The 26913-nt window shown below is 32.5% G+C and overlaps 3 protein-coding genes and 3 long non-coding RNA genes across 9 annotated transcripts; 2 read left to right on the top strand and 4 right to left on the bottom strand.

Moving 5' to 3' along the window:
• Window positions 1-2736: 2736 nt before the first annotated feature.
• On the top strand, window positions 2737-9042 carry LOC111421143 (solute carrier family 53 member 1-like). 2 transcript variants are annotated; one of them, XM_023054285.2, is made up of 6 exons: window positions 2739-3164; window positions 3882-4542; window positions 7111-7478; window positions 7536-7683; window positions 7735-8102; window positions 8162-9042. In XM_023054285.2, the coding sequence occupies exons 1-6, from the start codon at window positions 3096-3098 to the stop codon at window positions 8558-8560; spliced, it is 2013 nt and encodes a 670-aa protein (XP_022910053.1). In that variant the 5' UTR covers window positions 2739-3095; the 3' UTR covers window positions 8561-9042. The 2 variants fall into 2 exon arrangements, with proteins under 2 accessions (XP_022910052.1, XP_022910053.1); XM_023054284.2 differs by having other exon boundaries at window positions 2737-3164; window positions 7536-8102.
• On the bottom strand, window positions 4305-16875 carry LOC139432477 (uncharacterized). The gene is made up of 3 exons (XR_011642241.1): window positions 16726-16875; window positions 6506-6685; window positions 4305-6455 (listed from the first exon to the last, which is right to left on the bottom strand). It is a non-coding gene; the product is annotated as an uncharacterized lncRNA (long non-coding RNA).
• Window positions 9684-13856, bottom strand: LOC139432468 (MYCBP-associated protein). Its single transcript, XM_071201021.1, has 2 exons — window positions 10239-13856; window positions 9684-10132 (listed from the first exon to the last, which is right to left on the bottom strand). Exon 1 carries the CDS (start codon window positions 13830-13832, stop codon window positions 10722-10724), a length of 3111 nt encoding a protein of 1036 aa, XP_071057122.1. The 5' UTR covers window positions 13833-13856; the 3' UTR covers window positions 9684-10132; window positions 10239-10721.
• Window positions 10451-24106, top strand: LOC111421144 (sarcospan). 3 transcript variants are annotated; one of them, XM_023054287.2, is made up of 5 exons: window positions 15753-15995; window positions 21372-21723; window positions 22225-22391; window positions 22454-22549; window positions 22691-24106. In XM_023054287.2, exons 2-5 carry the CDS (start codon window positions 21375-21377, stop codon window positions 23063-23065), a joined length of 987 nt encoding a protein of 328 aa, XP_022910055.2. In that variant the 5' UTR covers window positions 15753-15995; window positions 21372-21374; the 3' UTR covers window positions 23066-24106. The 3 variants fall into 3 exon arrangements, with proteins under 3 accessions (XP_022910056.2, XP_022910055.2, XP_022910054.2); XM_023054286.2 differs by having other exon boundaries at window positions 15754-15995; window positions 21365-21723; XM_023054288.2 differs by lacking the exons at window positions 15753-15995; window positions 21372-21723 and adding an exon at window positions 10451-10606.
• On the bottom strand, window positions 18095-19270 carry LOC139432482 (uncharacterized). The gene is made up of 2 exons (XR_011642243.1): window positions 18993-19270; window positions 18095-18589 (listed from the first exon to the last, which is right to left on the bottom strand). It is a non-coding gene; the product is annotated as an uncharacterized lncRNA (long non-coding RNA).
• On the bottom strand, window positions 23428-26674 carry LOC139432481 (uncharacterized). Its single transcript, XR_011642242.1, has 2 exons — window positions 26472-26674; window positions 23428-26405 (listed from the first exon to the last, which is right to left on the bottom strand). It is a non-coding gene; the product is annotated as an uncharacterized lncRNA (long non-coding RNA).
• Window positions 26675-26913: the final 239 nt, after the last annotated feature.

Raw genomic sequence — 26913 nt, forward strand, 5'->3', positions numbered from 1 at the left:
TACCTACGCAAGATATTGGGGAAACCCACAAGAGATAGGGTACGGAACAAGAACATCAGGGAAGAACTAAGCTTAAACCACCTGGTACAGAAAATAGAGGAAAACAACTAAGTTGGTATGGTCATCTGGTTAGAATGAAAGAAAATAGAGTATCTAAGAAAATGTTCAATATAAGGCCAGAAGGAAAGAGAAAGCGTGATAGACCAAGACCCCAATGAGAGGTAGAGAATGAGATGATGGTTGAAAGAAGAGGGAAGAGACTTGTCGAAGTACGGACTATGGTCAGAGATAGGAAGATGTATAAAATATGGATCCAAAACCCAACACCGTAAGGTATAAGTGGGGGCAAGAGAAAGAAGAAAAAGCGTTTAATAGTGTAAGAACAGAAATAATTTTACGATTCATACAGGCGTCTGGTATGAACGACCATTATATTCCGTTGCAAATCTTGTATGTTCTTTGCCAGGGAGTTAAAAGAACTAAAAAAAATTATAAATTTTATGCTCATCTTGCTTGCTTTTTATGCTCAACTTTTACAATTTCTTTTTATATTGTGTAAACATTTTGGACCTGTGACCTTGAATGCTGTAAGTGTGCAAATGTTACTTGTAAGCGCTATATAATAGTACGCTTACGTTGGAATTGCGATAAATGATGAGAAAGAACAAATCAATCAATGAGATGGATCACTAGCAATATTAACTTTATTTCTATATTTCAATTTTATTGCTACAACTGTAAAAAACACCCTTCGTACAAATAAGTGCTGGGATAGGGTAAATATAGTTGCAGCGCTTGCTTTGCTACGCTGGGATAAACTTTGAGATATTTAACCCAAAATAGTGACTTATCCATCTTCTCAACATCATATTTGGCAGCAGAATCATTTTTAATTTCCAACACTTGCTCTTGTAGTGTAGGTAGCTCATCTATTTTAACATAAAAAGGATCCGTGGTCAACTTATAAATGTTATTATCGCACGAGTTAGGGAAATAACATTTGAATTTATCGCTAAGGTGCTGCAAATATGTAGTTTGATATGTTATTTTTTATATTATCAATGTCTTCAAAAATCTCCTTAAAACGTGCTCCTTTTGAGACTGAAAATAGTTTAGTAAAGCAGGAATAATTGCATGCTAAAATTTTGCGATTCCAGAGTTGAAATTTTTTAATGTAAGTCGTGGTGACATCTCGATGATAAATTATGTTCGATTGCAATTTCAACATTAGTGAATTCAAAGAACTAGGAAGACCGTAAAAAGTCGGGTGTTTAATGCATAATTTTAAAACATCATTGAATTCATTTGAAAGTGGTTTAGCCGCCAAAGCTGTGTATAAAAGAATGAATAACGATTACATTGGGATTTTTTTCTTTGATCGGCCGTACGAATCTTGAACTACAGCCAAGCATTGAGGGAGGGTTGTCTGTACATAATATGCTATCAACTTTTGCCATGACAGTTCATGTTTGTCAAAGAATTCCGAGATAGCTGTCATTATATCAACTGCTTTTGAAGTTGTCTTAACTTTGTAGAAAACAGCATTTCGTCTTTGATTGTTTCGTTATATATATCGAACGAAAACTAGCAAATGACAACAATGTGCAACATCCATCTAACTACATTGCAAAAAACTTTGATTCTTTCACGACCTCCACTTCCTAAATTTTCATGTCTGCGGGCATATCATTGATGCGACGCTCACAGTATTGTCAGAAAGTAGTATTTGTGAAAATTTTTCTTTACTTTCTGATCCAAGATAAATATCAGCGGTTTTCTAACAGGCAAGGTTTGATAAGAGTTTCACTGATGATGTGGCTTTTCTTGGTCTTTGCGATGAGTAGCGATAATGTGAATCTTCAAGCGCCTTTTCAGTGGACTAAACAAGGGATCCAGTACTATCCAATTTTATGCGTTTCAAACTTATAGAGAAAAACCCTGATCTATGAGTAAAAAAGGCTTTATAAGCTGTCACTACAAGAGATACAGTGTTGACAAAAAATGCAAAACTAAAAGTATAGATTAAACAATAATTTACATTTTAATGAGTTGTAACTTTGTTTCATTAGGTTATTTAGTAATTATTGTGATTATTTTAGTTAAATTTTAGTAAAAAAATTTGGAATGTTTCAAAACATGACGATTTTCATGCTAAAATCAAGATCACGAATACCCCTTTATTGTTATATCCATTTATCATTGTCTATCTAAAATTCAATTATGTCATAAAACATAACGTATCAATTATGAACATCATAAATTCCATCACGCGCTGTACCCATCAATTGTAATTATATTATTGTGCTCCAAATATTTATTGCGTCACTAGGTACACCTTATGGTTTAAAAATAAGACTTTATTTTTGCATAACGAAGTTATAACGTCACAGCAACTCATTACACATAACCTAATCATCAAGGAAAATAAAACGGAGTGGTTCTTGAATTTTCGCCAAAGTATCTAAATAGTAACGCATTTTACTCAAAAATATATAACAAATACATAATCAAATATAATAGATTAACAATTGTCTCAATATCTAAACTATTAAACTAATCCCTAGAATTTTTTTTATAATCACAAATGGCCAAATATTTGATAACTTAACAAAGCCGAAAAGATAATTATTTAATCCCTATTGCCTAAATAGATAGAAATAGAATAGAGTATATAGATTATTGGTTATGTCAACAATTTTATGTATTGAATCGCGTGGCACCGAAGCAAGCCACGCAGAAATGCAAACCACAACAGTGTAATCGAGATGGCTGTTCCGATCGGATTTATTTACATTTTATGTAGAATATCCTCACAATAACCAATAAAGTAATAAACGTATTTGCTCCTTCGCGCACCCGTTATAACCTCAAACATTAATATTGCACATAACCAAACATTAAATTAAATTTACAGAGAGAGAGAATGGAGGTGATAACCGCAACCGATTAAAAGTTGTTGTTCTATCTATTATACTTCGAGTGTGCCGTGGTGCGCGATCGTGTTCTGTCGTTTATAGAGAAAACAACGTGTTTCTATTAGAAGACTACTAAGATCTTTGTGTGCGCGTACAAAAGTCACAAAGTGAAGTACAAAAATGAAGTTCGCCGAACATCTTTCGGCACACATTACACCAGAATGGAGAAAACAATATATTCATTACGAGGTAATTGAAAAAGATATTAATTCAGGAATAAATTAAAATAAACAAACCATAAGATCGCTATAGTCAGCTGTTTTCATTCCATTGTTGTTGTAAATGTAACTAGATCAATGACTTTATAATGTTCGATGTCGATATTGAGAGGTTAGGATGGTGTTGTGGCCAGAAAGAGATGGGTGTATCGGATTGTAATATGTTAGAAAAAGACGGACTATCATCACTTGATATTATTGGTTCAATTTAGGTTTATTAATTTATTTGATTTTTTTTTAATTTTTAATATTGTAACTACTGAATACTTATATTTTTATCAAATTAAGTTGTTGAAAGATAATGATCTAATTTAGATAAGGGCTATCTGATTTTCTAATTAAGAAATTTATAATAATAATAATTTAAAAATTTATACAGACTGATTCACAACTCGTGTGCAATATTTTGAATTCTGATACAAAATAAAATTTGAAACAAAACAATAAGAATAATATATATATTATTCTGCGGCAGCTGTTAAGGCACTTCCTTTGCAGAAACCATAACATTTTTTCCAAAACATATTATTATTAACTATAAAGTTTCTGTGCTAACAAGTTTACGTTTTAAAACTTGAATAACTCGTTAAAATTTTATTTTACATCAGAATCCAAAATATTGCACACGAGTTATGAATCACCTGTATATCAATAAATAAACTTATAAATAATAATTGTTTTTCTATAGGAAATGAAAGCAATGCTTTATATGGCTGTAGAAGAAGCGCCTTCATCAGAAAGCGTCGAAGAAAACGTAGTAAAAAGACATTATTTAAATTTTGATGAACAATTTTTCCATTACTGCGATAAAGAATTAAAAAAAATCAACACATTTTACTCCGAAAAATTAGCTGAAGCAACCAGAAAATTTGCAACTTTAAGTACAGAATTAAAAACTTCGCTATCCGAAAATAAGCAACGTCAAAAACCGCGATACAAAGACCTGGATACTCCGTTCATTTCAACCAGGAAACTTCACGAATTTAAAACCGCCTTTAGTGAATTCTATTTAAGTTTGATTTTGTTACAAAATTATCAATCGTTAAATCATACAGGGTTTAGGAAAATTTTAAAAAAACACGATAAATTGTTAACGGTTGATACCGGTTTAAAGTGGCATTCGGAAAACGTTGAAAATGCTCATTTTTACATTAATAAAGATATTGATAAAATTATTCAAGATACCGAAAATACGTTTATTACTAAATTAGAATCGGGGGATCGGCAGAAAGCAATGAAAAAGCTTCGCGTACCTCCGTTAGGCGAACAAAGATCACCTTGGACCACGTTTAAAGTGGGACTTTTCTCAGGATCTTTTATTGTATTATTAATCGCTGTTATTTTATCAGGTAAGAAAAGAAAAAAATGAAAAAGTTTGATAAATTTGTATAGTGTTCGACCAAATAATAAAACATCTTTTATTTTTAAAATATAGCAACATAAAATATGTGATATCCATGTGATTATTTCTGCCTAATATATGCAATTAATCTTTATTAACAAATCCACTTAAATTGAAATGACCCTCATCGTTCATCTGTATCACTGAATTTTCTTTTTTAACAAAATTACAAATGTTGAGCGAATTCTCCTTTATGAAGTTAGTATCAAAAGAGAAATAAAGCAAGATCTATATTCAAAATTCTATCCAGAATTCAATTATTCAATCTGAGTGATTCAGCTTATTTCCTACAAAGAATCTGAACTTAAGTCTCTGCTGTTATCGTGCTGTTAATTGTAGGTGTCCGCAATTAAGAAAAGATATGCAAGGTTTGGTACTCACTCTTCATACAGTTGTTCTAAAGCTGTATGTGAGGTATTACAAGCTGAATTTGAGCGATGGCTTCGGTTATGTTGACTTTGAAGGTATTGATCGACTTCGGCTTATTGACCTACGACTTCAGAAAACCCCATCAAAAGAGTCTAGAAGAGTTAAATCACACGATCGTGGCCAATTTACGTAGTTTCCACGAGGATTAGCCTTACCCTCAAATTGTTCATGCAGAATATATAGTATATGTCGTCTACGTGCATATCATTCAATTCGGGCTAAAAGAAATTGGTTTTCATTGATCTGTAGCGCTCGCTGTTGATGGTGATAGCCTCACCAACGTCGTTTTCGAAAAACTAAGGACCAACGATGCCGTAGACCCAAACTTCGCATCAAACAGTAACTTTTTCTGGATACATTAGGCCTGTTTTGGTTCAAGAGTTTTCAACAGTTCTGAACCTTTCTGTGCATACATTTAAGATGCAATATGTATGCGCAGAAAGGTTCAGAACTGTTCGGAACTACAAAACTCTAGAATCAAAACAGGCTATTACCACCTGGTAAACCTCGTGGGGCTTGACATCGTCCCATATACGGTAATTTTGCTTGGTAACATAACCATTCATCCAAAAATGCGTTTTATCGCTAAAGATGATTTTTCGGTCAAAATTGAAGTCCTCTTCCAAACAATCCAAAACCTCAGCGATAAAACGAGGGAAATAACTAGAGATATTAATTTTGAGCTCTTCTTTTGAGCAGAAATTCCGACGCGATATTCGCCATGTTGAAATCTGCGAAAGTTCGACTTCTTCTGCACGGCGTGGAATCGACTGCTTTGGATGCTCTTGCACACTTTCACGGACAGCGGCGATGTTCTCGGCCAATCTGAGATCTCGACTGATCGTTTTCTGAACCGCTCGTCTTCAATTTGGCTATCAAACGTTGGAGAGTCGACTTTGAAAGGTGTCTGCTATTTGATAATAAAATTTTATCATTTGACCGTACTGCTCAATCGTGTAACTGGTCGAGGTGATTTAGTATCAATGATTGAATAATAAAGAACAGATTTGGCAGACACTGCTAAAACAAAATGGCCGCCATAGACTGTTGACATCGATCCGTTGCTACTGGAAAACCCTTCAGAAGTAACGCTTTTGAAATCTCAACATTAATTTTTCCTCTTCTTTCTTTCCCCCAGCGTCCCTTATCGTGGCATTAGGGATGGTCTCAGATACATCTTCTAAAGTTTTCCCTCTCTCCTGCAAGCCCCTTGAGCTGCTACATAGTCTTCCTTGCGTTCTGGCCTCCATGTCCATTTGTGGTTTCCTAATTCGTCTTACGTGGCCAAACCAAGACAGCTGTCTATCCTCAATCATCCACTTTACCGGCTGCATATTGAGCTCATCTCGAATACGACTGTTCCCTACTCTGTCCCATCTACTAGACTTGCGGTACTTGAGTCGGTGTGTGTTTGGAAAGGATGAAGTAATCCTTAAGGCAAAGACAAGGATTTATAAAGCAGTCATTGAGCCTATACTTACCTGTGGCAGTGAACGCTGAACCGCAAATAGAAGGAAATGCCTCCGAAGAATCTGCAAATCGCTTAATTTGTTCTGCCGTACGCTGTATTTTCGAGATTTATTATTACCGAATCTTGTAGAACACTACCTTAAGGAACTCCAAATCTGCAAGTCTCCAACATGCACAACCTTATCAACAGTCTGCAACAATATTAACAAGTTAATAGAATGATACAACGACTTAGGTTTTTGTGTGATTTTAATGTCATTTTTTAATTAATTGAAATGGATTGTGTGGTCGAAAGAGTATGGTCCTTTTGCCCAGTCTCTATTTGGTGTTCTTATCAGACATTTTGACTTTTTAAACGTTTTGCCAAATTTAGTACTCCACATTACAAATATTATAAAAATATTTCAAAAATATCTGAAACTATATTTAAGTTAAAATGTGAAACCGAATCAAAATTTCAAATTAAAATTTTATTTAGATAACTGCATAATCTAAAATTACCGAAACCCAATAAAATCATCTCAACTGCGTAAAAAATAAATATTAAAATGATTTTTGGTCGAACATTAACGGGTTGTTCCAAAAATAAATTAATTAATCATTAACTTTTTTTTAGCTATTTTTCAAAGTTCAGCCAACAATTTCGCTGTGGCTTTCCAACTTTATCGAGGCCCGTTATTAATAATCGAATTTATGTTCTTAATCGGCGTAAACGTCTACGGTTGGCGTTCTTCGGGCGTGAATCACGTCTTAATTTTCGAATTGGATCCTAGAAACCATCTTTCCGAGCAGGATCTAATGGAATTAGCCGCAATATTCGGCGTGATATGGGCTTTAAGCGTTCTTAGCTTTTTATACAGCGACAGTTTAAGCATTCCCTCCTTTATAAATCCTTTATCACTAACAGTTATTATGTTGGTGTTTTTAATAAACCCGCTCAAAGTATTCCGATATGATGCTCGAATGTGGTTTTTAAAAATTTTTGTAAGATATTTTTTGTGTTTATAAAAATTTGTGGTTTTTGATTAATCATTTTTTTAGGGTCGTAATCTTGGGGCACCTTTTTTTAGAGTAAATTTTGCCGATTTCTGGCTTGCCGATCAATTAAATAGTTTAGCAGGTGCTTTATTAGATTTTCAATTTTTGATTTGCTTTTATATTCATAATGGTGATTGGATGCAAGCAGCAGGTAAGGAACTCATTTTTTTTAAATCCTTTTCAATTACAATTTTTGTTTTAGATGTTAAAATGTGTGCGGAACAAAATTTTATAATAAGGCCAATAGTAAATTGTTTACCAGCTTGGATACGTTTCATGCAATGTTTAAGGCGTTATCGTGACTCAAAAGAAGCTTTTCCGCATTTGGTGAACGCCGGGAAATATTCGACGACTTTTTTCGTTGTTATTTTCTCAACATTAAAGAGCTATTATAAAGATGATTACGAAGATGATCCGTCAGAAAATCCGTTCACTTATTTGTGGATTACAGCAGCTGTTGTTAGTTCTTGTTACGCTTATACTTGGGATGTTAAAATGGATTGGGGTTTATTTGATAAAAACGCCGGAGAAAACACATTTTTGCGCGAAGAAATTGTTTATTCATCCACGGTAAACAAAATCCAACATCAAAAAAATGATTTCAATAAAAACTTCTTTTTGATTTTTAGTTTTTTTATTACTTCGCAATAATAAGCGATTTCATTTTAAGATTCGCTTGGGCAATATCGTTCTTTTTAACAGAAAATAAATATATAAGTTCAGATTTGATGCCTTCAATTCTAACACCATTAGAAGTGTTCCGAAGATTCGTTTGGAATTATTTCCGCTTGGAAAACGAACATTTAAATAATTGCGGTCGTTTCAGGGCCGTTAGAGACATTTCTGTAGCTCCGATTGATCAATCAGATCAAACGCAAATAATAAGAATGATGGACGACGAAGATGGGGTGGTTAATCGCAAAGCAAAACGAGTTACTAAGAAGAAAGAGGAGAAAAAACCTTTACTCGGCGAAGAAGTACTTTCCAATTTCGACGTTATTAGTCCAGCTTCTACAATCGCGTTGTAAAATCAAAACATATTTGATTTATGTTTATTTAAATTAATTATTCTTAATATTTTCGTAAATTTGTTCATTCCAATATTTAATTTAGTAAATTTACGTCCCTTTTTTTAAAATTTAGTGGTTTAAGTGCCTTAAAAAAGATAATCTAGCGATTCCTATAAATTTAGGTCTTTATTCCTCATCTTTATTTCGTGGTTAATATTTTTTATATGAAATTTTTCTTAAATGCAAAAAGAAACTGGGTACTTAGAAATTAATTACAGACGTTTTATAATATTCTGTATATTTTTTGTTACACCTCACTTAAAGAAAAATCTGATGAAATCTTTTTTATTGAGATTTTTTTATCAGAGCTGTGATAGATTGTACCATAAATATTTAGTAGTATTGTTTATTAATTGTATATTAGCCAATTTAATTGTGATTTTTGTTTTTTTTATTAATAAATTAATTAATTACTGAATAAAAATCTTAAAAACTTTAAACTTCGATCATTACTACCTCATACAGTACTGTAATTACTCGTTATTTTTCATTGTTTATATTATCACATTTTATCCAATGTTTCTTATTGTCTTTATTGATAAAATTTTTTTCTTTAGTTCTTCGTACCTTGATTGAATTGGTTTTATGTCCGTTTGAGCGTAATACGTATCGAACGTTTTATTTATATCCAAAAACAATACGATTGATTTTCTATTCAATACAGTTGGGATGTATATTGTTTGCAAGAACAATCAGCGGATGTATAAAGTTGTTTAGGTTAAATCTAACTTGATAAATAGAAATTGAACTGATTTTGTATTTAAGGATTCGCTGATTTAACCATATTAACGTTTTTGATAGAATTGGGTTTATGGTTTCATTTAAAGAAGATAAATCTTTGTCTATAAATATTTTTTGTGAACAATTAACGCAGATTAGGAAAAAAGTTTCAACCTTACTTGAGTAGTCAATGACGCAGTGTAGTGTTACTATTAACGATTAAAGATGCTTTAAGAGATTGTGAAACATCTCAAGAATGCTATTACTACATGGATGGAATGATGACTATATAAATTTGGTCGTATTATAAAAGTTCTGGAAATTGCGAAAACCGTTGGGAAGCAAATTAAATTCCTTGATAATGAGTTAAAAAAGTATTGTGAAAGAAATGTATTGATTGGTAATCTATTTTTGTGAGAATATTCTGGTCCTATTAAATCGATGAGATTTTTGTAGGTACAGGTGTTTGTCGATGTTTATATATCTTTTAGGTTTGATATTGTATACATAATTTTATCAACAGTCCAGAGATATGTCTTCTACCTATGAATCTCTTTCCCAGAAATTTTCCCTGCATAATTATTTGCAAAAGTTGGTTGTTTCCCCTTGCATGACAGCCCATACATAATAACTTCCTCTGTTTGATCGTCAGTACTATTCCTCTATCCTTTTGTATGCGTCTCGATACAGGTCCTCATAAATTCGCATATACTTCATATATGCAACTATCCACAATATTCGTCATCCTCCTAAAATTTATCGGTGCTCAATATCGTTCGTTATTTCTCATTATTCCAAGATTCGTAAAGTCTAAAAACAAATTTACCTTTGAAAATTATTATCTGCCACTAAACATTTTTTATATCAATCCACTTCCTTTTCTCATTAAACCCGCAAAACTAATCTTAACAATTACCTCGTCCTTTAATACATCTTGCAACGGTCGTATTTAATTAGTGTCGTCTTCCAAAAATATCACACCCCTAAAGTTAAAGAGCACTTTTGATTCTTCTTTCCTTCCGTTCTATTTCAAGCGGGATCTTTATGCCCCTACGCGCCAAACAGATACAAAACAGATTGATTCTAAAAATACACCGATTTATACATCCGTACGTTTTAGTTCGACGAAGTCTGGTCAACGTATCGCTAAAATGCGAACTCGGTCGTGTCAAATTGTCGATATACGATGTCCTTTGTGTGTTGAATATCAAGGTGGAATGACTTTAGCAGAAGCTAGAGCTACTCATATTCTCCACGAAGACTTTTTTTACATGTTTTGTTATTGTAAGTTTTTTTTAGTTGTTGTTTAATGTTTGCTTTATATTTCGAAAAGTTTTATTTGTTTTTTCAATTACAAATTAAAAAATAGTGTAAAAATAAGTTTCAACGAATTATTATTCTAAGTATTGTATAAATCATTCATTTCTAAGTTTTCGCACGCAGATAAATCATCTAAATCTAGATCATCATCGAAGAAAACATCACTGTCCTCTTCTTCTTCGCCTTCATCTACACAAATAAGGTCTTGCAAATATTCAAAGCTTTCAATATTTTCGCCAGATTTCACTTCTTCGCAAACTTCATCGACTATATCTTGAACAACTCCAGCTGCCACTCCTTTAGATTCCCATGGTACTGGTGGGGGAGTATGGGAAGTATCAGTTTTAGATTCAGCTTGTACTTCCATTTCAAGAATAGGTTCAAAGTGGGTGTCGAAACCACTACAAACTGACATTATTGTTGAGACGTCAATGCCAATGTCTTTTGCTGCTAAAGTCCGTTTTCGCACCAATAAGCTAAGTTCTGGAAAACTAATTGGTCTTGTAGATGGAACCGGTTTTTTTAGTGGACGTAAAATACTCCATAAAGAACCGGATTGTTTCGGTTGTAACGCTTCAGGTAATTCCATAACTTGTTGTTGTTTTCTCTTTCTTTTAATTATTTTTTGGATCTTTTTAGATTTCATTCCCATTACTGCGCATAAAGTTTTTTTGATGTCAATGTATTTAACTTTAACGGATTTTTGGGTTAATTTATGTTTCCATATGGTTTGGAATTGACTCATTTTTAATTTTCTTGGTTTATTCGTTTCGAGAATATCAGAAATTTTTAAAACGGCATCAGATAAATTTTTATAAAAAACTTTATACAGACTTTTAGTGTATTCTTCGAAACGATTTGTAGTGGTGGTTGTTATCGAAGCTGTAGTAGCATTTTTCGATTCTAAATCATCGTTTGATGTTGAAGATTGTGATGGTAATGATTGTTTTTTAAATGGATCGGCAAAATCTTGTACTGGTTTTAAATCGATTTGTGGTGTTGGTGGACGTTCAAGTTTTTGGGATTTATCTTTTCCTTTGGCACCTTTTTCTGGTTTATCTTTTGGTGCTTTGGCATCTTTACCTTTTTTACCTTTTTTTCCTGTATCATCTTCTTTTGGTGGTCCGTAATACGCAAGATGTTTAGCTTCAACGTTTTCATTGGGAATATCTTTTAATAATTCCGAAGGCGGTTGTCCTTTTTGTGCAAAATCTTGAATAAGTTTTGGATATTTTGGTTGTTCTTCGTCTAGAAATACTTGATTTTGAATTAAATCTAAATTAAGGCGAAGATGTTTCGGGTAACGATCAACCGTTGTAATTTGAAAAGTTTCTTTAACTTTTTCTACTTCCCTCAGGATTTTGTCAAATGTTATACAGAGAGTTCCATATACATATCCATGGGCATCATATGAATTATTAACGGAATAACAAGTTTTATCTAGTTTTAATAAAATGTTTTCTAGTTTCGTTAGTAAAGATTCTTTTTGTTCTAATTTTTTAGCATCAATTAAATTTTTAACTTCTTGTATTATTGAATCTAATCTTTCACTAAACGGTTGTGGAACCTCTTCAACTATCAATTCCTCATCAATATTTCCTTCATTCTTCTCCTCATTATTTTCTTCATCAGATTTATCAACAACACAACCAACCTCTTCATCAACATTCTCCCCTTGCCCTTTTCGGCGTTTTAAATCTTCTAATCGCATCAAATAAATTTGATCTAAAAGATCTTTTTGTCGATTTAATTTCTCTCTTTTCATAGTAATCTTTTTTAAGTTTTCCACATCGTAATTCCAGTATGGTGGGCAACCTTTAAACCTAATTTGAGCGTAAAATTCCTCTAATTCATCAACAACATCTTTATTGTAAACATATTTTGGTCTTCGAGTTGTAGCTGTATATTGTTGATTAACAGCATCGAAAATATATCCCCTGTCATAAGTGTATAAAGTGATATGTGGTTGAGAACTCTCGAGATTCTTTAAGATATCTTCGACGACATCACGAGCTATGTTATTGCTGACTTTATCGGAGATGTAATGTTTTAAAATTTCAATTCTCTCATCCAAATTTTGTTTCGATGAAATTCCATTGAGGTGAATAATAAAGGACAAGTTAAAAATACGCGGAATAATATGCATTTCTAGAGTGAAATTATAAAAGCTGATTTCAGAGGTTTTAAAATGGATATGAAAATGTTTGGTTTCATCTGGAAGAATGATATTTATTCTTTTATCAAAGAAGAAAACTTGTTGTGTATCATACTCAGTGATATCTTGGAAAAGATTACATTTTTTAGCTTGTGTAAAGTTGTATCGCAAAGCTACTGATGTTCCATTTTTAATTTCAACACTTTTTGTTAAAGCTTTTCCCGATTCAACGTCGTAATCAAAATCTAAATAAAGCTCTCGATTTTTTTTCGTATGAGGACACATTCTGAGGTTATTCAACGTGATATATTCTTCGTTTTCGTGAATATTTGATTTTGCAACGAATTTTTTTGCATGATATTCCTCACAACAAATTTTAAAATCATCTTTGGTTTTTTTACTCGGTTTATGTAACGCAATTACATCTCTCGCGGGTTTAATACCTTTTCCCATCATGCACAAATCATCCAATTCCGGTTTATATGGTTCAACAATTTTCAATTGCTCTTGTAATTCTTCAACTCGTTGTTTTCTATAAGCAGATTCCATCCAAAGATCTTTAACATTCCGATAACCAGGGCAAATCATCTTTTTTTCTGTTTGTATGCACGTTGGAACGCCGACGTATTCGACTTCCGGTATTAAATTTTCTTCGGGTTTCGTTCGAAACGCAAAATAATCAGGATCGTTTTCGTGTTTTCTAGAAAGAGCGACCGGTATTTGAAAAAAACTCGGATTGCCGCGATATTTATCATGAGGAAATGGAATTGTTGCATATCCTAAAACCAATTTTTCCCTTTTTATTTTATTTAGACTCTCACCGTCTCCATAATTTGTTAGAAGGTCGCAATGATGTCTACTTAATTTTTTTGATAATCTATTGCATAATTTTTTTCTATCGTTTAACAATTTTTTCCAATTTGCTAAACGTCGATCTTTTTCGATTTTTTCAACGGATTGTTGTTTTAAAAGTCCTGATCTTAATGATTCTTCGTTTATAATTTCTCGAACTGAAGGTAAATCAGTAAAAGACATTTTTTTATAGTCAATAAATTTGTTGACACAGTGTCAATTAAATGATTGATTTTATTTAAACTCGATTGCAATTTTATTTGAAGTTTATATTGGATTATTATTATCCTGGATAATCTCTAGTTGATTAGGCGCAAATGTATTTCAGATCACTCTACTTCCTTTATACTTAAAAACCAGATTAATAGTCTTCTATTATTAGTATGTATTTTTTCACTAGCAGTATCTAGTCTACTTCGTAGAGCTTCTAATCTTCTTCAAACACAAGCTACTCTTGGCATGAGAATCCAATTAGCACTACATAATCTTCTGCAAACAGTATATAACCCTTTACAGGCATTATTTAGTCTTCTGCCAGCAGTATCTAGTCTTCTGTAAGTAGTATCTAATTTTCCATTATCAGTACCTGTTCTTCCGAGCAGTATATAGTCTTCTGCTAACATTGTTTAGTGTACATGAACTTATCTTTTGAAAACAGTATCTAATCTACTATATACAGTATCTAGCTAAAGTCTATATCTATCTATAGAATATCTACTATATACTATTAACAGTATATAATCTTTTGCAAACAGTATATAACTTTTTGCAGGTATTATTTAGTCTTTTGCCAGCAATTTCTAGTCTTCTGCAAGCAGTAGCTAGTTCTCCATTATTAGTACCTATTCTTCCGAGTAATATCTAGACTTCTCCAAATAGTATTTAGTGATTTATTGCTTATACAATGAGTATATGGCTCTGGCAATAACCATACAATGTTCATGAAGCAAAACGTAGTCTTTATATACACTCAAACATAGCTGCGTTGTAAGTTTTTATTTGGTTTTGAGCCAGAATTTTTTGATGGCCCTTGGTATCGAAGAAGCAAACTTGTACACTAATGACACATTTCTGAAAATAATCGTTTTGAATCGATTTCAAAAAGACAAAATCCTCCTGCTTTTTTATTTTTTTTTTCTGCAAAAGGTATATTTGGAACTATAATTTACTTCCTCATTTATGAATGGACAAAAGCCTCATTTCTGTCCAGCAAAATCCTCAAAATCCAGCAAACCTCAAAAAATCTGTGCCCTTCCAAAAGAATGGTTACTTACTGAAGTTTGCAAATACTTTCATTGCATTGTGCCCGAGGCTAACGCAAAACGTAATAGCACATCGTTGTGCGAAATTGATGTCACTCATTTTTATAGCACGCTAGAAATTCTATTTCACAAGAAAATCGATCGGGCAACGTAATCACTTATTCCAAGATTATCCTTCCTGCAAGTCACGCGTTTTAATTGTTGCGAAATCGTCTCATTACTTAATTTACACACCTCGCATTTAACATGAAAGGTGATTTGTTTGGTAATAGTACTTTAAATGTTAATATTAATTATACTTACCGATATCGACGATTCCATCGACTATGTATCCGTGGTTGCAGATACAACAACCTTTTTTTACAATTAATTAAAATAAATTTAAATAACTCCCAGTACAACCCATTAAATATTCTATATCATACTTCAGATGATAATTAATACCAATTACAAACTTATTTGTATCAAACTTAATTATAAACGTGACAGTAAGATAATTAAAGATATATCCTAATATTCTTAAATTCTTTTTGTTATAAAATAAGGCTTGCAACATTTCCTTATATCAAGAATTTAATACCAACGTTTATACTCGTACAAATCGTAAAGTAACGATTAACGCATGTTTTTAATCTCGCGTGAAAAGACTATAAAGTTTTTTATTCACGACAAATTTTAAACAAGAAGTATAATTTCTCAAGGATTTTATGAATGAAACTGGAAATAGTGTGAGGACAATATAATTTCAACCAGCCGTCATCAGGGTTCCCTTCCGTCTCCCCTTCAACGATTTTTAAAACGTCCTGGTTTATTCTAAAACTCGTTCCGACCGCGCGCTCAGAACTCAAAACCACTCAGAACCGTGGTAACATTGTTGAAGCGCGGTCGCAATCGGGAAAAAATCCTCATCGTATCCTTACGTTTTAACCGCGATTTTAAAACCAACCTTATTTTTTGAAAATACCATAACGCGAAAGTGATGTAGCCACTTGCAACTGTTCAAGTTGAGTTTCTCTTAATGTGACACGAAAAGGATTTTACAAAAGGAGAAGAATTTCTTAGAAAACCAGACCAACATGTGCAGGTAAGGCGATTTTTTTACAATTTCTTTTATGTTGATGTTTAGGTGATTTTAACAAAAGTTTTATTATAAAAATATATTCTTTTTATATCTTTCATGCCGTTGGTCTTTCAATGTTATTGGTGTGTGAAATTTTCCCCGTTGTTGAACGAGTATGCAACAGGATTTATGGTCTGTTGAGCAAAAAAAATTGTAAATCGAGCTTTGGTTTCGATTTTACGCCATTTGAATATAACGTTTTTTTCTAGAAAACTATTTACAATAAAGATTGATGACACATCTTAATGATGATATAAACAAAAATGAATTTGTTAAAAATTTCTAAATTCTTTTTGTATGATGTAGTAACGTTTTTTTAACAAACATTTTTGTTTGTTACTCGTTTCCGTTCGTAACTTTCTAAGTACTTATTTCCAGAGAACAATTAGTTGTTATTACTAAAAGTTTTTAATTCCACGCCAATGAACTTGAGTTAATTGGTAATAATTACTGGTAGAAACACGAATAATTGTTGATTGTAGTTGTCTTTTTCCAATAGAACTATAATTAGGTAACAATTAAGTCTATTTAATAATAGGCATTTCACTGAAATAAGAAACAAATCTTTGATTATTTTTAGTTTTGTGATGCGAGTCGAAACGTTGTGAAGAAAGAATGAGACCATAAAAAGTTAATATCGTTCTAAGAGCACTTAAAAAACATCCCTTTTAAGATTATCTAAATGGGTACTTACTACGATATACGATTTATGGCGAGAAAAGTCGAAAATTTCTATGAAACCCAATCCAATCTAGTTCTTCATTATCATAAATTTGATTCGTTTTAAAAATCTTTTAACGCTTCAGACATTTTAAACGTCATGTTGACATTTGTATAATAAGTGTTGCCAACATATTCACGTCAATTTGATTTTGAACAAAAAAATCAGATTGTTTTGTTACTAAAATTTAATCGGCGATAAAAATATAATTTATTTTGATAATGTAAAAAAATTAGATTTAAAATTTATATTTTAAACGTTAAAATTTTTCTTCAAAATCGTCCAACAAATAGTACCAACGTTATTTTAATTTTTGTTAGGTTAAACTGACGTTTTAAATGTCAAAATTATTTCATTTTATCCTGGTATCCTAATTTTGAATAAAATATAGTAAAACGTCGATATAACGGATCAATACGGGGAAGGGAGTGTCCGTTATAGCCATAAGTCCGTTATATGAAACATTTTTAATTTGCAATACAGCTATCAACACCGTTGCGTTCTGTATTTGTTAGTTGTAGTTTTAGTTCGATAAAAATATAAAACAAACTAACACTGAATAACAACTAAAAAGACTAACACTAGAACTAGAAACATTCATCGTTTAGCCGTCACTTTGTCTGACGACGAATATTGATGGAGTTAAAGTTATGTGTACTGATTTTTCTGAAGTTTTTTGAGAGAATCTTTGCGAATTCGCTAAATAAAAGGATAATACAAGAAGATAAAACATTAACGAAGACAGCTTTCTTCCGTGAGGTAGTTGGAGCTCTAAAAGGATCCAGCGGAGTATGGCATGGAATTATCCCAGGGATTATGGACTCATCTTTAAACCACTTTTCGTAATGTCTTTATTTATTTCATAATCATAAACAGCTTCCTATTTCATGCAAAAGAAAAACATTTTTCTGCTTCCAGTTGAAAATCATCTTTTCTGTTAATTTGTAAAATGATGATTGTCAATTTTTATCTCAGCTTTGTAAATTTTTCAAAACTGCCTACATTTTCAGAAGTTAGTGTGTCTATAAGTTAGTAAAAAGCTTGAAAAGCAACATTCGGGTATTCCATTGAAATCGAACAACGATACAAAGCTCTTAAAAAACTTAAAAGACTTGATTCTTCGTTTCTAAGGTCCACGTACATTTCTTTGGCTGTCGAAAAGTGTTTCGAATAACAACTAAAACTAGAACTAACACTAGACCTAGAACTAAAAACATTCGGGTTTAGCCATCTTAAGAGATGAATGGCTAAACCCAAATGTTTCTAGTTCTAGGTCTAATATTGGTTCCACTTTTAGTTCAATAAAAATATGCAACAATCTAGCGCTGAATAACAAATAATATTGTTACATCGAAGTTTTATTGTAATGTCAAAATTACATTATAAATTAAAAAAGAATACGTATTAAGATGGATAAACTGACACAAACAGATTTCTTGCACAACCCAACCAGTTTTTATTCTTCTTAAAAAGACTAGACGTGGTGGTCTATTCACGCCAACGCACAAAATTTTTTTATCATTTTTCAAGACGTTTATAAGGTAACCGTGACATTATCGTTTTTGTTAAGCAATAGAAGGCGTATATGCGAACGCGTAGGTCGATTTCACGTTAAAATCCGATTAAATCGAACATGAGATAGTATCGAATCTCGCGAAATGGGCGAAGGGTTTCTCTAACAGTTGTTTAGAATCGACCTTTTGGCCTTCATCGAGAGACAGGAATTCGAACCGCAAGTTCACGAACAACGTGACTCTCTCACGATGCGAGGGTTGCGGTTTTGGTAGGTGGAGGTTAATAAATGGTCCATTATGAAATTCCGATGTCCTCCGAGGCGCTTGAAAAGAAAAGAAAAAAAAGTTGTTAAAAGTGAAATAAAAAAAAGGAGTGGGAGGAAGCTCTATAAAGTAGGAAAGGAATTTTAAAAAGAATCTCGTACATTCTTAATGAAATATTCTTTATGTATGGGTATTTTGTAAGTTTTCTAAAAAGAATTAAAAAAAACACGAAACGTGAGGTTTCTAAGTAAATAAATGTGTTTTCACCATGAATTCAAGCGAGTAACTTTCAATAGAACAAATAGAACGTAATTTTTTAAAAAAACATTTCTATTTCGTGATAAAAGAATTAATCATTAACGCAAAAATTTTTGCAACAAGAATTTCAACAGGTGTTGAGTCAAACCTTCATGTTCATCTAAAATTTAAAACAACTTAACACCCGTAACGACCTTCAACTACCGTTTTGAAGCGAGCAACTGTATGCGTTTTCGCTTTGTGATTCCCTGGGTGACGACCATCGTGACGACGTCCTCGTGAGGTCGCAAAATGCACAACACACGTCACTGTCGAAGGCGATTCGAGTACCTATCTTACTCAATTTCCATACAATCGAGATTTCTTTTCACTTTAGAAACTGTTGTGCTTATGCTACATAACTAGTTTGTATTTTTTCTTTCTGTTTTACGTAATTAATTCTCAGAGTGTGACCTTTATTAAGTAGACGAGAAACATGTTGATTGAGGGAAGCGATAAACATTCTGAATTAATAATAATAATGGGTAATCGATGGAGGTCGTTGATTATTATTTTTATAATGTGTTTGTTTCAAGAAAAAATAAACGTATAAAACAATTTCTTTTATGCTTAACGGTTAATGCCATATTAATCATAACTGCATATTGTATTTTTCCAAGTGGCATTTGTAAACACTACCAGGTATTGACAGAGAGCTGTATAGGATTTGTGTCAACAGTAACTTGGAAATAGAGTGTTAAAAGACGTGAACACAATTTTGAAACCAACTATTTTGATGATATACATACATTTAAAACTTCAGAACGAAACATTTGCCTATCACACAAGGAAATTTATTGTTATAATAAGCCGGCACGTGCTGAAAGTTTTTTTATTACATTGCTTCCTTATCTACAGTTTCTGCTACATTTAGACAAACTAGAAATAGAATATAGCAAATGATTTGATCATTTGGTAAAGATATTAAAAAAGTTACCGAGTTAGTAGCCATCACAATCATGTTAATAGTTGTAGTACCAGCAAGCATTACAGACAATCTTTATTTCCAAGAAAATATGTTAGGCAAAGTCATCGTCTAGTAGAAGAGTGGTTGAGTTCGTCACTGACAATGACACCATAGTAATTAAAGATCTCTAAAGTCATGATGTTTCGATTTTAGACAGTAATCATGATGTAGTTTGCTACTCGAACAAGGAAAATTTTAAAAAATAATGGTGAAAATGAGATTAAATATTATAGATAGATTTAATTATTATAGATTGATACAAAGATTTTTTGACAATGCGGCGTTTTTGCAAATCATATTAGTTGATAAGAGGCCAAAATATTTCTGTCATCTCAGTTTAAAACAGTTTATTTGCAAATTGGAAATTATCTTTGCACGATATTAAAAAAATTTATTTAATATTTACCAGTTCAATATGCTGACCAGTGTTTAAATTATATTCTTCCAACCATAGCGAGCCCTGAAAGCTCGGCAACCCAAGTTTGAAACCTTTCATTATTTTAATATCCTGTCCTTAATGGAACAGGTAATTTCCTTCAAAAGTTATTAATTAAATTCACGAGTTAATAGCAGCCTTGTTAATGTAATGACACACTTCTTCTCACACTCTAGAAACATATCAGTGTAATTCCAGTTATTTTCTTACAATATCATGTCTATCCAACTTAATTTCTTACATTGTCTTAAAATATGTAATCTTGCCAGTGTGTATACAAACACTTGTTACTCTCAGACAACTATATTTTTTCTTTTTGCTGTTTGGTATACAGATATAATTCAAATTTTGCTCTTGATGTCTAGAGTCAAAGTAATTTTAGACTATCCAGTACAATTTCAGTCACTTCCTTAGTATGTAGAGTCTTATCGATATACCTACACTTTCTTTTGCTGTCTAAAATTTTGTCAATGTAATTCCAGACTTTTTTATGCAGATTTAAGCCTAGTCAAAATAATTCCAGATATTTTCTACCAGTTTGGAATTCGGTCAGCGTAGTTCCTCACTTTCACTTAAAGTCTGGAGTCATGTCACTGCGATTATAGACTTCTTTTTATAGTCAAGATTTCTGTCAGTGCAATTACAGATTTCTTTCTGCAGTTTTGTATTCAGCAGCTTCATTTCTGGTGTTTCCAGCATGTTTAATTTCTAGCTATAATGAGCACAAATGTTCTTTTGTTGTATGATTTGTACTTATTTCAATTAAAAACTCGTTTTTGAAATGTGGAAGCTGATTAGAGTAATTCCAGACTTTTTCTTGCAGCATGAAGATTAGAGGTAACCAGGCTAGCATGTTTTGCTGGTTTACTACTAGCTACGATTATTTATTTAACACCAATCATATTTAACACAATCAAACTGTTTTTCACTCAATAAGAGATAAAGTTTTTAAAAAGTAATCTACAAAACTATTAATTAAAAAAAAAAATCTACAAATTTCGCTCAACTTTAAAAGATTTTGTTTGAAATCACTTAACCATACGACATAAATTTAATCATAAAGATATAACTAAATATTTGTCAATACTTTGAAAACTTATCATAATAAATGTTATCAATAATTCTATTTTTAAGTTTATAGATAATGGAAACAAAGACGTCAACATTTCCAAAATCGATATCGGAAGCAAGAAACGGTGGAAGTAGACCGGTGAGTTTCTACGATAACTATAGCCGTGAAAATGGATACAACGGAAACAATAACACAGGATCTTTGGAACGATCGAAATCACGTTCGCTTCAAAATACGTCTTCTCACCTTCAAATCCACAAAGAGATAACGTTCCTGGAGGAAAGAAATCCCACTCAAATGATGTGTTTAAACACGACGGTACCGCAAAATATCGCCGGGCCAAACTTTTCCGGTCGACATACACCTACAAGAAATAGTTTGAGACATAGTCGAATGATTGTCTTGAGCAGAATGGGAAAAGGTATTGATTAAAATCATGTAGAAAGATTATTTTTATAAAATGAGTAAAAATAAATTTGTCTATTTCTTTGTTTCTTTCTTGTCATTTTTTTAAAACATTAAAACGGCAGGTGTCTTTGACACCACCATACGGTTTCTTCGACACCACATGCCGGAAATAGTGTTAAAAGAAGAATAAAACGCACATAGTGGTCTCCTTATACTCTTCACTCCTTAGCCAATTCCTTTCCGCTATTTCAGACGAGTGTAAAATAAACTAACACGCCTTGTGTATGCAAGCTTTGTTCACATAATATACTTAAGTACTTCAGTGACAGGACAAGAAATAATTAGTTTATTCTAGACTCATTTCAATTTAATCCTTTTTTTTATGTAGGTGATCCAAATTTATCGCATAACCTAATAATACCAAAATATAATTCGTAATATAGTTATAAATATAAATAGGAAGTAAACCATTTTGGCATCAGATTTATCATAAAATTTTTTCTTTTTATTTTAGTACCGAAGAAGTCCTTACCGCCCATCATTCGTTTTCACAAATTAGCCAAAGGTTTGGCAGCTCTCCATACCCTTTTAGGTGTAGCCTTATGTTTTTTATCTTTGTGGTTATTTGTTTGGACTCCTAATTTAAAAGCGAGGGATAATTGTTTTTGGAGTGCTTTACCGGTAAGTTTTTCTGGAAACCAAATGGTTCATATTATTAGATTTATTTTTATTTTTCTGTTTAGCTTTTATGTTCCGGCGTAGCGGGACTCCTGTTATTATACTGTTGCAGGAAAGAATATCCTGGTATGCCCGGTGGTAACTGCGTATATTCTTCGAAGGTGTGTATTGTTTAAAATCGAACGGTAAAAAGACCAACGTGATTAGAATTCTTAAAGTCATACTTGAACTTAAAAGAGCAAGAATCCGTTTCACGTTTGCTTAATGTTTTATTTATAAATTTAATACATTTTTTTTTTTAGGTTTTAAGTATTTTTTTGAGCACACTAGCTAGCGTAACATGTTTAACGGCGTGTACTTTCGCTCTGATTCATTTAATTTCATTATCAGCAATGAATTGCGAATCGCCTACGCTTCTTTCGAACGTAACCTGCGTTTGTAAATTATCGAATAAAGACACATTTATTCCGATTAAAAGTTACCATTATAAGGATCTATCATGTGCGGAAGTGAGTAACGTTTTAACAATTTTATTGATATTCTCTGCTGCGACGAATTTGATAGGGGGCGTTGTGGCCGTTTGGTATGTTTATCTTTTTTGGTCGAGCAGATATTCTTACACATACAGTAAAGTACGTACGAAAGAGAATACTCCCGTCGTGTATATTAATAGTTAAAACTAATTTTTAATCTAATCTTAATGTGTTCTTTTTTTAAATTTTTGTATATAAAGAATAACGAGCGTGTGTGGCCCAAGATGATAATTTTTGTGTTATGTTACCTTTTATGAAGAGATTTTTGTCGATGTACTTACTTCCAGTATTGAATTTAAATTTATATTTAATTTGATTTGAATGGAAATTTATTGTATTCTAGTGTTTTATAAATACGTGTATTAATTTTTAAGAAGAATGTTTGTCAAAAAGTACCTGTATTTCTATTAATAATAAAATTACCTTTTTTACATCAGAAATTACTTTGATTTTATCAATGTAAACCATCAAGAATAAGCAATATTCATAAACGCGCTTCAGAAGAAAATTTATAAAGTTATTGGTAATAACTTGTTAAAATGATAGAAGATGAGTTGGAAACTCGGTATTTATAGAACGGATTATGAATCAAGATATGTAACTTAAGCTAGACAGACCAGTCATTTATCTTTCAATAACTATTTGAAGTGGGAAAGCAACTTTATACACCTCTTCAATCGCCTGATATGAACCCTATCGAGTATGTGTGGAATAAAATGTTAAGAAGGGGTCGCAAACACAACATTAGAAGCAAAGAAGTTTTACAAGAATCGAACGCAATCGATGAAGAAGTAACAAAAAAATTTATGCTAAAAAGTTTGTTGAATAAAGTTATGTAATAGTAATGCGTGGTCGATTCGTAATTCTATCCGTTCTTCCTGTTCATCAGTCTCCTGTTGGCAAACTACGACAACGCACTGAAGATGCCAGGTGAGATCTTGACGAAACGTCTGCCCCTTTCCAAAGGGAACCAACAGGAAGAACGGATGAAATCTCTGATCGACTACAACACAAAGTTGTGTAAATTTAAACAATGTTGTCCTGCATACGGGAAAGAACATCGGTTTAAATAAACCATATGTTTATTATGTGTTGAACTAGCAGAATGATGATGTAACAATTTAGCAAAAAATGTTAGTTTGATATATAACATTACTACGTAAATAAAGTAATTTTAATTCTCAATATCTTGTTTAATTGAGTATTGAAGATGATGCACTAATTAATAAAGTGACAAAATTTCTCATTTTAATCATATTCCAACTTACATTGTTGATGTTGTCAGGGTGCTAACATCAGGAAATGCTGCAATCAATCACAACATGAACATATAACAAACAGCTCGTAGAAAAGACGAACAAGATTAATGTAGAATCGCTCATGGATGCAGCCACATCCGAAGAACATGCAAATCCGATTCAAAATAATCCCAATATAGATACAACTTGGTACAATGTAAAATATAACATTATAAATGCTACAAAGCATGTCCCAGGAAGAAAATGCATAAGCAGAGGCAGCAGATCAAATACTAAACCATGGTTAGAAAAGGTCAAGAAATGCTTTCAATCAATGCGTGTTTCCGGTTATGACATAAGGCTCCGAATCTTTAACATTAACGGTAGCCACTGCCAGGAGGGTCCAAGTAACGCAAAGATAGATGGAGAGTTCGATCCTGGGTGTAACCCTTAGGAACTACATACAAAATGAAGACCTATGAAGAAGAACTGACGTAAATGATGTGGTCAACATTGTGGTAAAGCTAAAGTGGAACTGGGCGGGTCATATCGCGCGAATGAAGAATGAGCAGTGGACAAAACGGAGACCGCGAGCGAACAGACGAAGTACACGTCAAAAGAATGACCAACAATTGGATTTAGACAGCACAGAATAGAATCGAATGGAACAGAATAGAGGAGGTCTATGTCTAACAATGGACACAGAGGGCTGCTTGATGATAATAATCATAATAACTTGATCTAATCTAAATTACGACAGATTCGTCTAATGATAATACGTCTTTGATTGTTGACAATTCCTCGTCTTCAACGTCCTCTTCATTTTTTTTGGAATCTGATATATTTTTACTGGTATCATTTTTATACCCAATGTTTGGGTATTTACCGTGGACTACCCATTTTAAAAATACCTACCTGCCGGGTATTTACGCAGCGCCCATCACTGGGTATAAATAAGATCTGTATAATATCTACATAAGTCATGTTACGTCGAACGCGATAGAGATAAGAGTAGAAGATTCTATCACAAAAAGAATCAGCGGAGACGAAGACCTAAAGCCATTAGCCTTGTGACCAAAAAGAAATGCGGATATCAGAGATATACAACATATTGTGAGATGGGCACGCAAAAGTAGATTGGGATGGATAGACCATCTTGAACGTATGGAAGCCCCAAGACTACCAAGGATAAGGATTGTTAAATGAGCAAACAGACCGCCCCGGAAGACCTCCTATATGGTATGACGCTCTACTTCTGAGTATAGGCTATGAATAATTAAGAAACAAGACAGATGTCTTAATGTAAGAAGAAGAAGACGGATATAATCTTTTTTTAATTGATCTCACAACCTCAGTCTTTTCAAAAAAATTACGTTTTCTGATAACATTCAAACATTTGTGTTTAGTGAGGCAATTAATTATTGTTTAACACAATAACCAACTTTGGTGAATTAACATACATCGTTAACAAAGCAAATATTAGCATTTCTGCGCTTGCTAATAACCTGCTTAAACCCTCTGTTTTAATAACATTGACAATATTGATAGTTTGAGGAAATTAAATTTAGTGTCAAGTGTAGCTACTAAATATTTGATAGTTTTTCGATTGCTACTCCCCTCATAACAACTAAAAAGTTAATCTTCAGTAGGGTGAGGTCTCATCACATAGTGCTACTTTTAATTTGCCTGGTAAGTATTATCTGGTATTTTGGCGTAATACTTCATTATAAAAGGTGGTTTAGAGTACATATCGATACTCAGTTGTGTTATAAATCCATTTTCTGGTAATGAAATAGTAATTATAATGCATTGGATTGTCGAAGATAGCATACTTCTGCTTTTGCGCTCGCAGAATTTCTTGGTAACTCGGTATGATAATACTAGAGTAGTGGTTTTATCTTCTGGACTTTACTAAAGATGTGTATTATTTCGACGACAGTCTCAATCGTTGAACTTTGTTGACGAAAACAGTATGGCTGTCAAGTAACTCGTTCGCAGCTCGCATACTATCGTTGCATTATTTTTTCTAACAGGTTTTTTGCTGTATCCAAGAAACATAACGATCTATATTTCGCTGAACTTGAAGTGATTTCGCTTTTATTTCTGATAAGATAAGTCTCAAGTCCGGGATGATCGCCATTCTATTCTTCAGTGCTTTTGTAACCTGTGTCAGAAATAAGCTATATTTTCCGTAACCACATGAAGATTTGTCTTTCAATATGAATCGGATACAGAGCGTCGACCAACTAAAACATATATACGCATCGAGCGGAGCAAGTCGTAAAGTCTGAACAAACTTCATCATAACAAACCTATAGTCTAAGCTTCAAGAGCTAGGGTGGACGTTTTTTATCGTCGTGGGCTTTCTTGTGATCCAAGTTTTTTTGGGCAATTTCTATTTCCATCAGTATAATGCTTTTCAAATTTAACGTTCAATGTTGTCACCAACAGATTAGTTCATTAAATTTTGTAGTTTTGTTATAAAACAATCAGATATAATACATTTATAATTAAAAAGCTAAACGAACATGAAAACATGTTTAACCAAAGGTTATATAGAATTAAGTTATCTAATCAACTATTAAATAAAACTGGATTTTCTTAAAAACAGTACTAATATAAAAGAAAGTGATAAAGAAATAACAATGACATCTGTGAAGTGGCAATATTACAAACATAAAATTAATTTTTGACACAAATTGATTTCAAAGCATGATCTAACAAAATTCCCTGTTAATCTTGCAAACTTTACAA

The sequence above is a fragment of the Onthophagus taurus genome, chromosome 1 (genome assembly GCF_036711975.1).
Source record: "Onthophagus taurus isolate NC chromosome 1, IU_Otau_3.0, whole genome shotgun sequence".
Classification (NCBI taxonomy): Eukaryota; Metazoa; Arthropoda; class Insecta; order Coleoptera; family Scarabaeidae; genus Onthophagus; species Onthophagus taurus.

What these genes read in the sequence shown, in the direction of transcription:
- LOC111421144 (XM_023054287.2), top strand. Translation starts at nt 21,375, where the DNA reads ATGGAAACAAAGACGTCAACATTTCCAAAATCGATATCGGAAGCAAGA. An exon ending in GTTTTTGGAGTGCTTTACCG is followed by an intron (nt 22,392 to 22,453) that starts GTAAGTTTTTCT and finishes TTTTCTGTTTAG; the next exon opens with CTTTTATGTTCCGGCGTAGC. An exon ending in ACTGCGTATATTCTTCGAAG is followed by an intron (nt 22,550 to 22,690) that starts GTGTGTATTGTT and finishes TTTTTTTTTTAG; the next exon opens with GTTTTAAGTATTTTTTTGAG.
- LOC139432468 (XM_071201021.1), bottom strand. Translation starts at nt 13,832, where the DNA reads ATGTCTTTTACTGATTTACCTTCAGTTCGAGAAATTATAAACGAAGAA.
- LOC111421143 (XM_023054284.2), top strand. Translation starts at nt 3,096, where the DNA reads ATGAAGTTCGCCGAACATCTTTCGGCACACATTACACCAGAATGGAGA. An exon ending in AACAATATATTCATTACGAG is followed by an intron (nt 3,165 to 3,881) that starts GTAATTGAAAAA and finishes GTTTTTCTATAG; the next exon opens with GAAATGAAAGCAATGCTTTA. An exon ending in TGTGGTTTTTAAAAATTTTT is followed by an intron (nt 7,479 to 7,535) that starts GTAAGATATTTT and finishes TCATTTTTTTAG; the next exon opens with GGTCGTAATCTTGGGGCACC.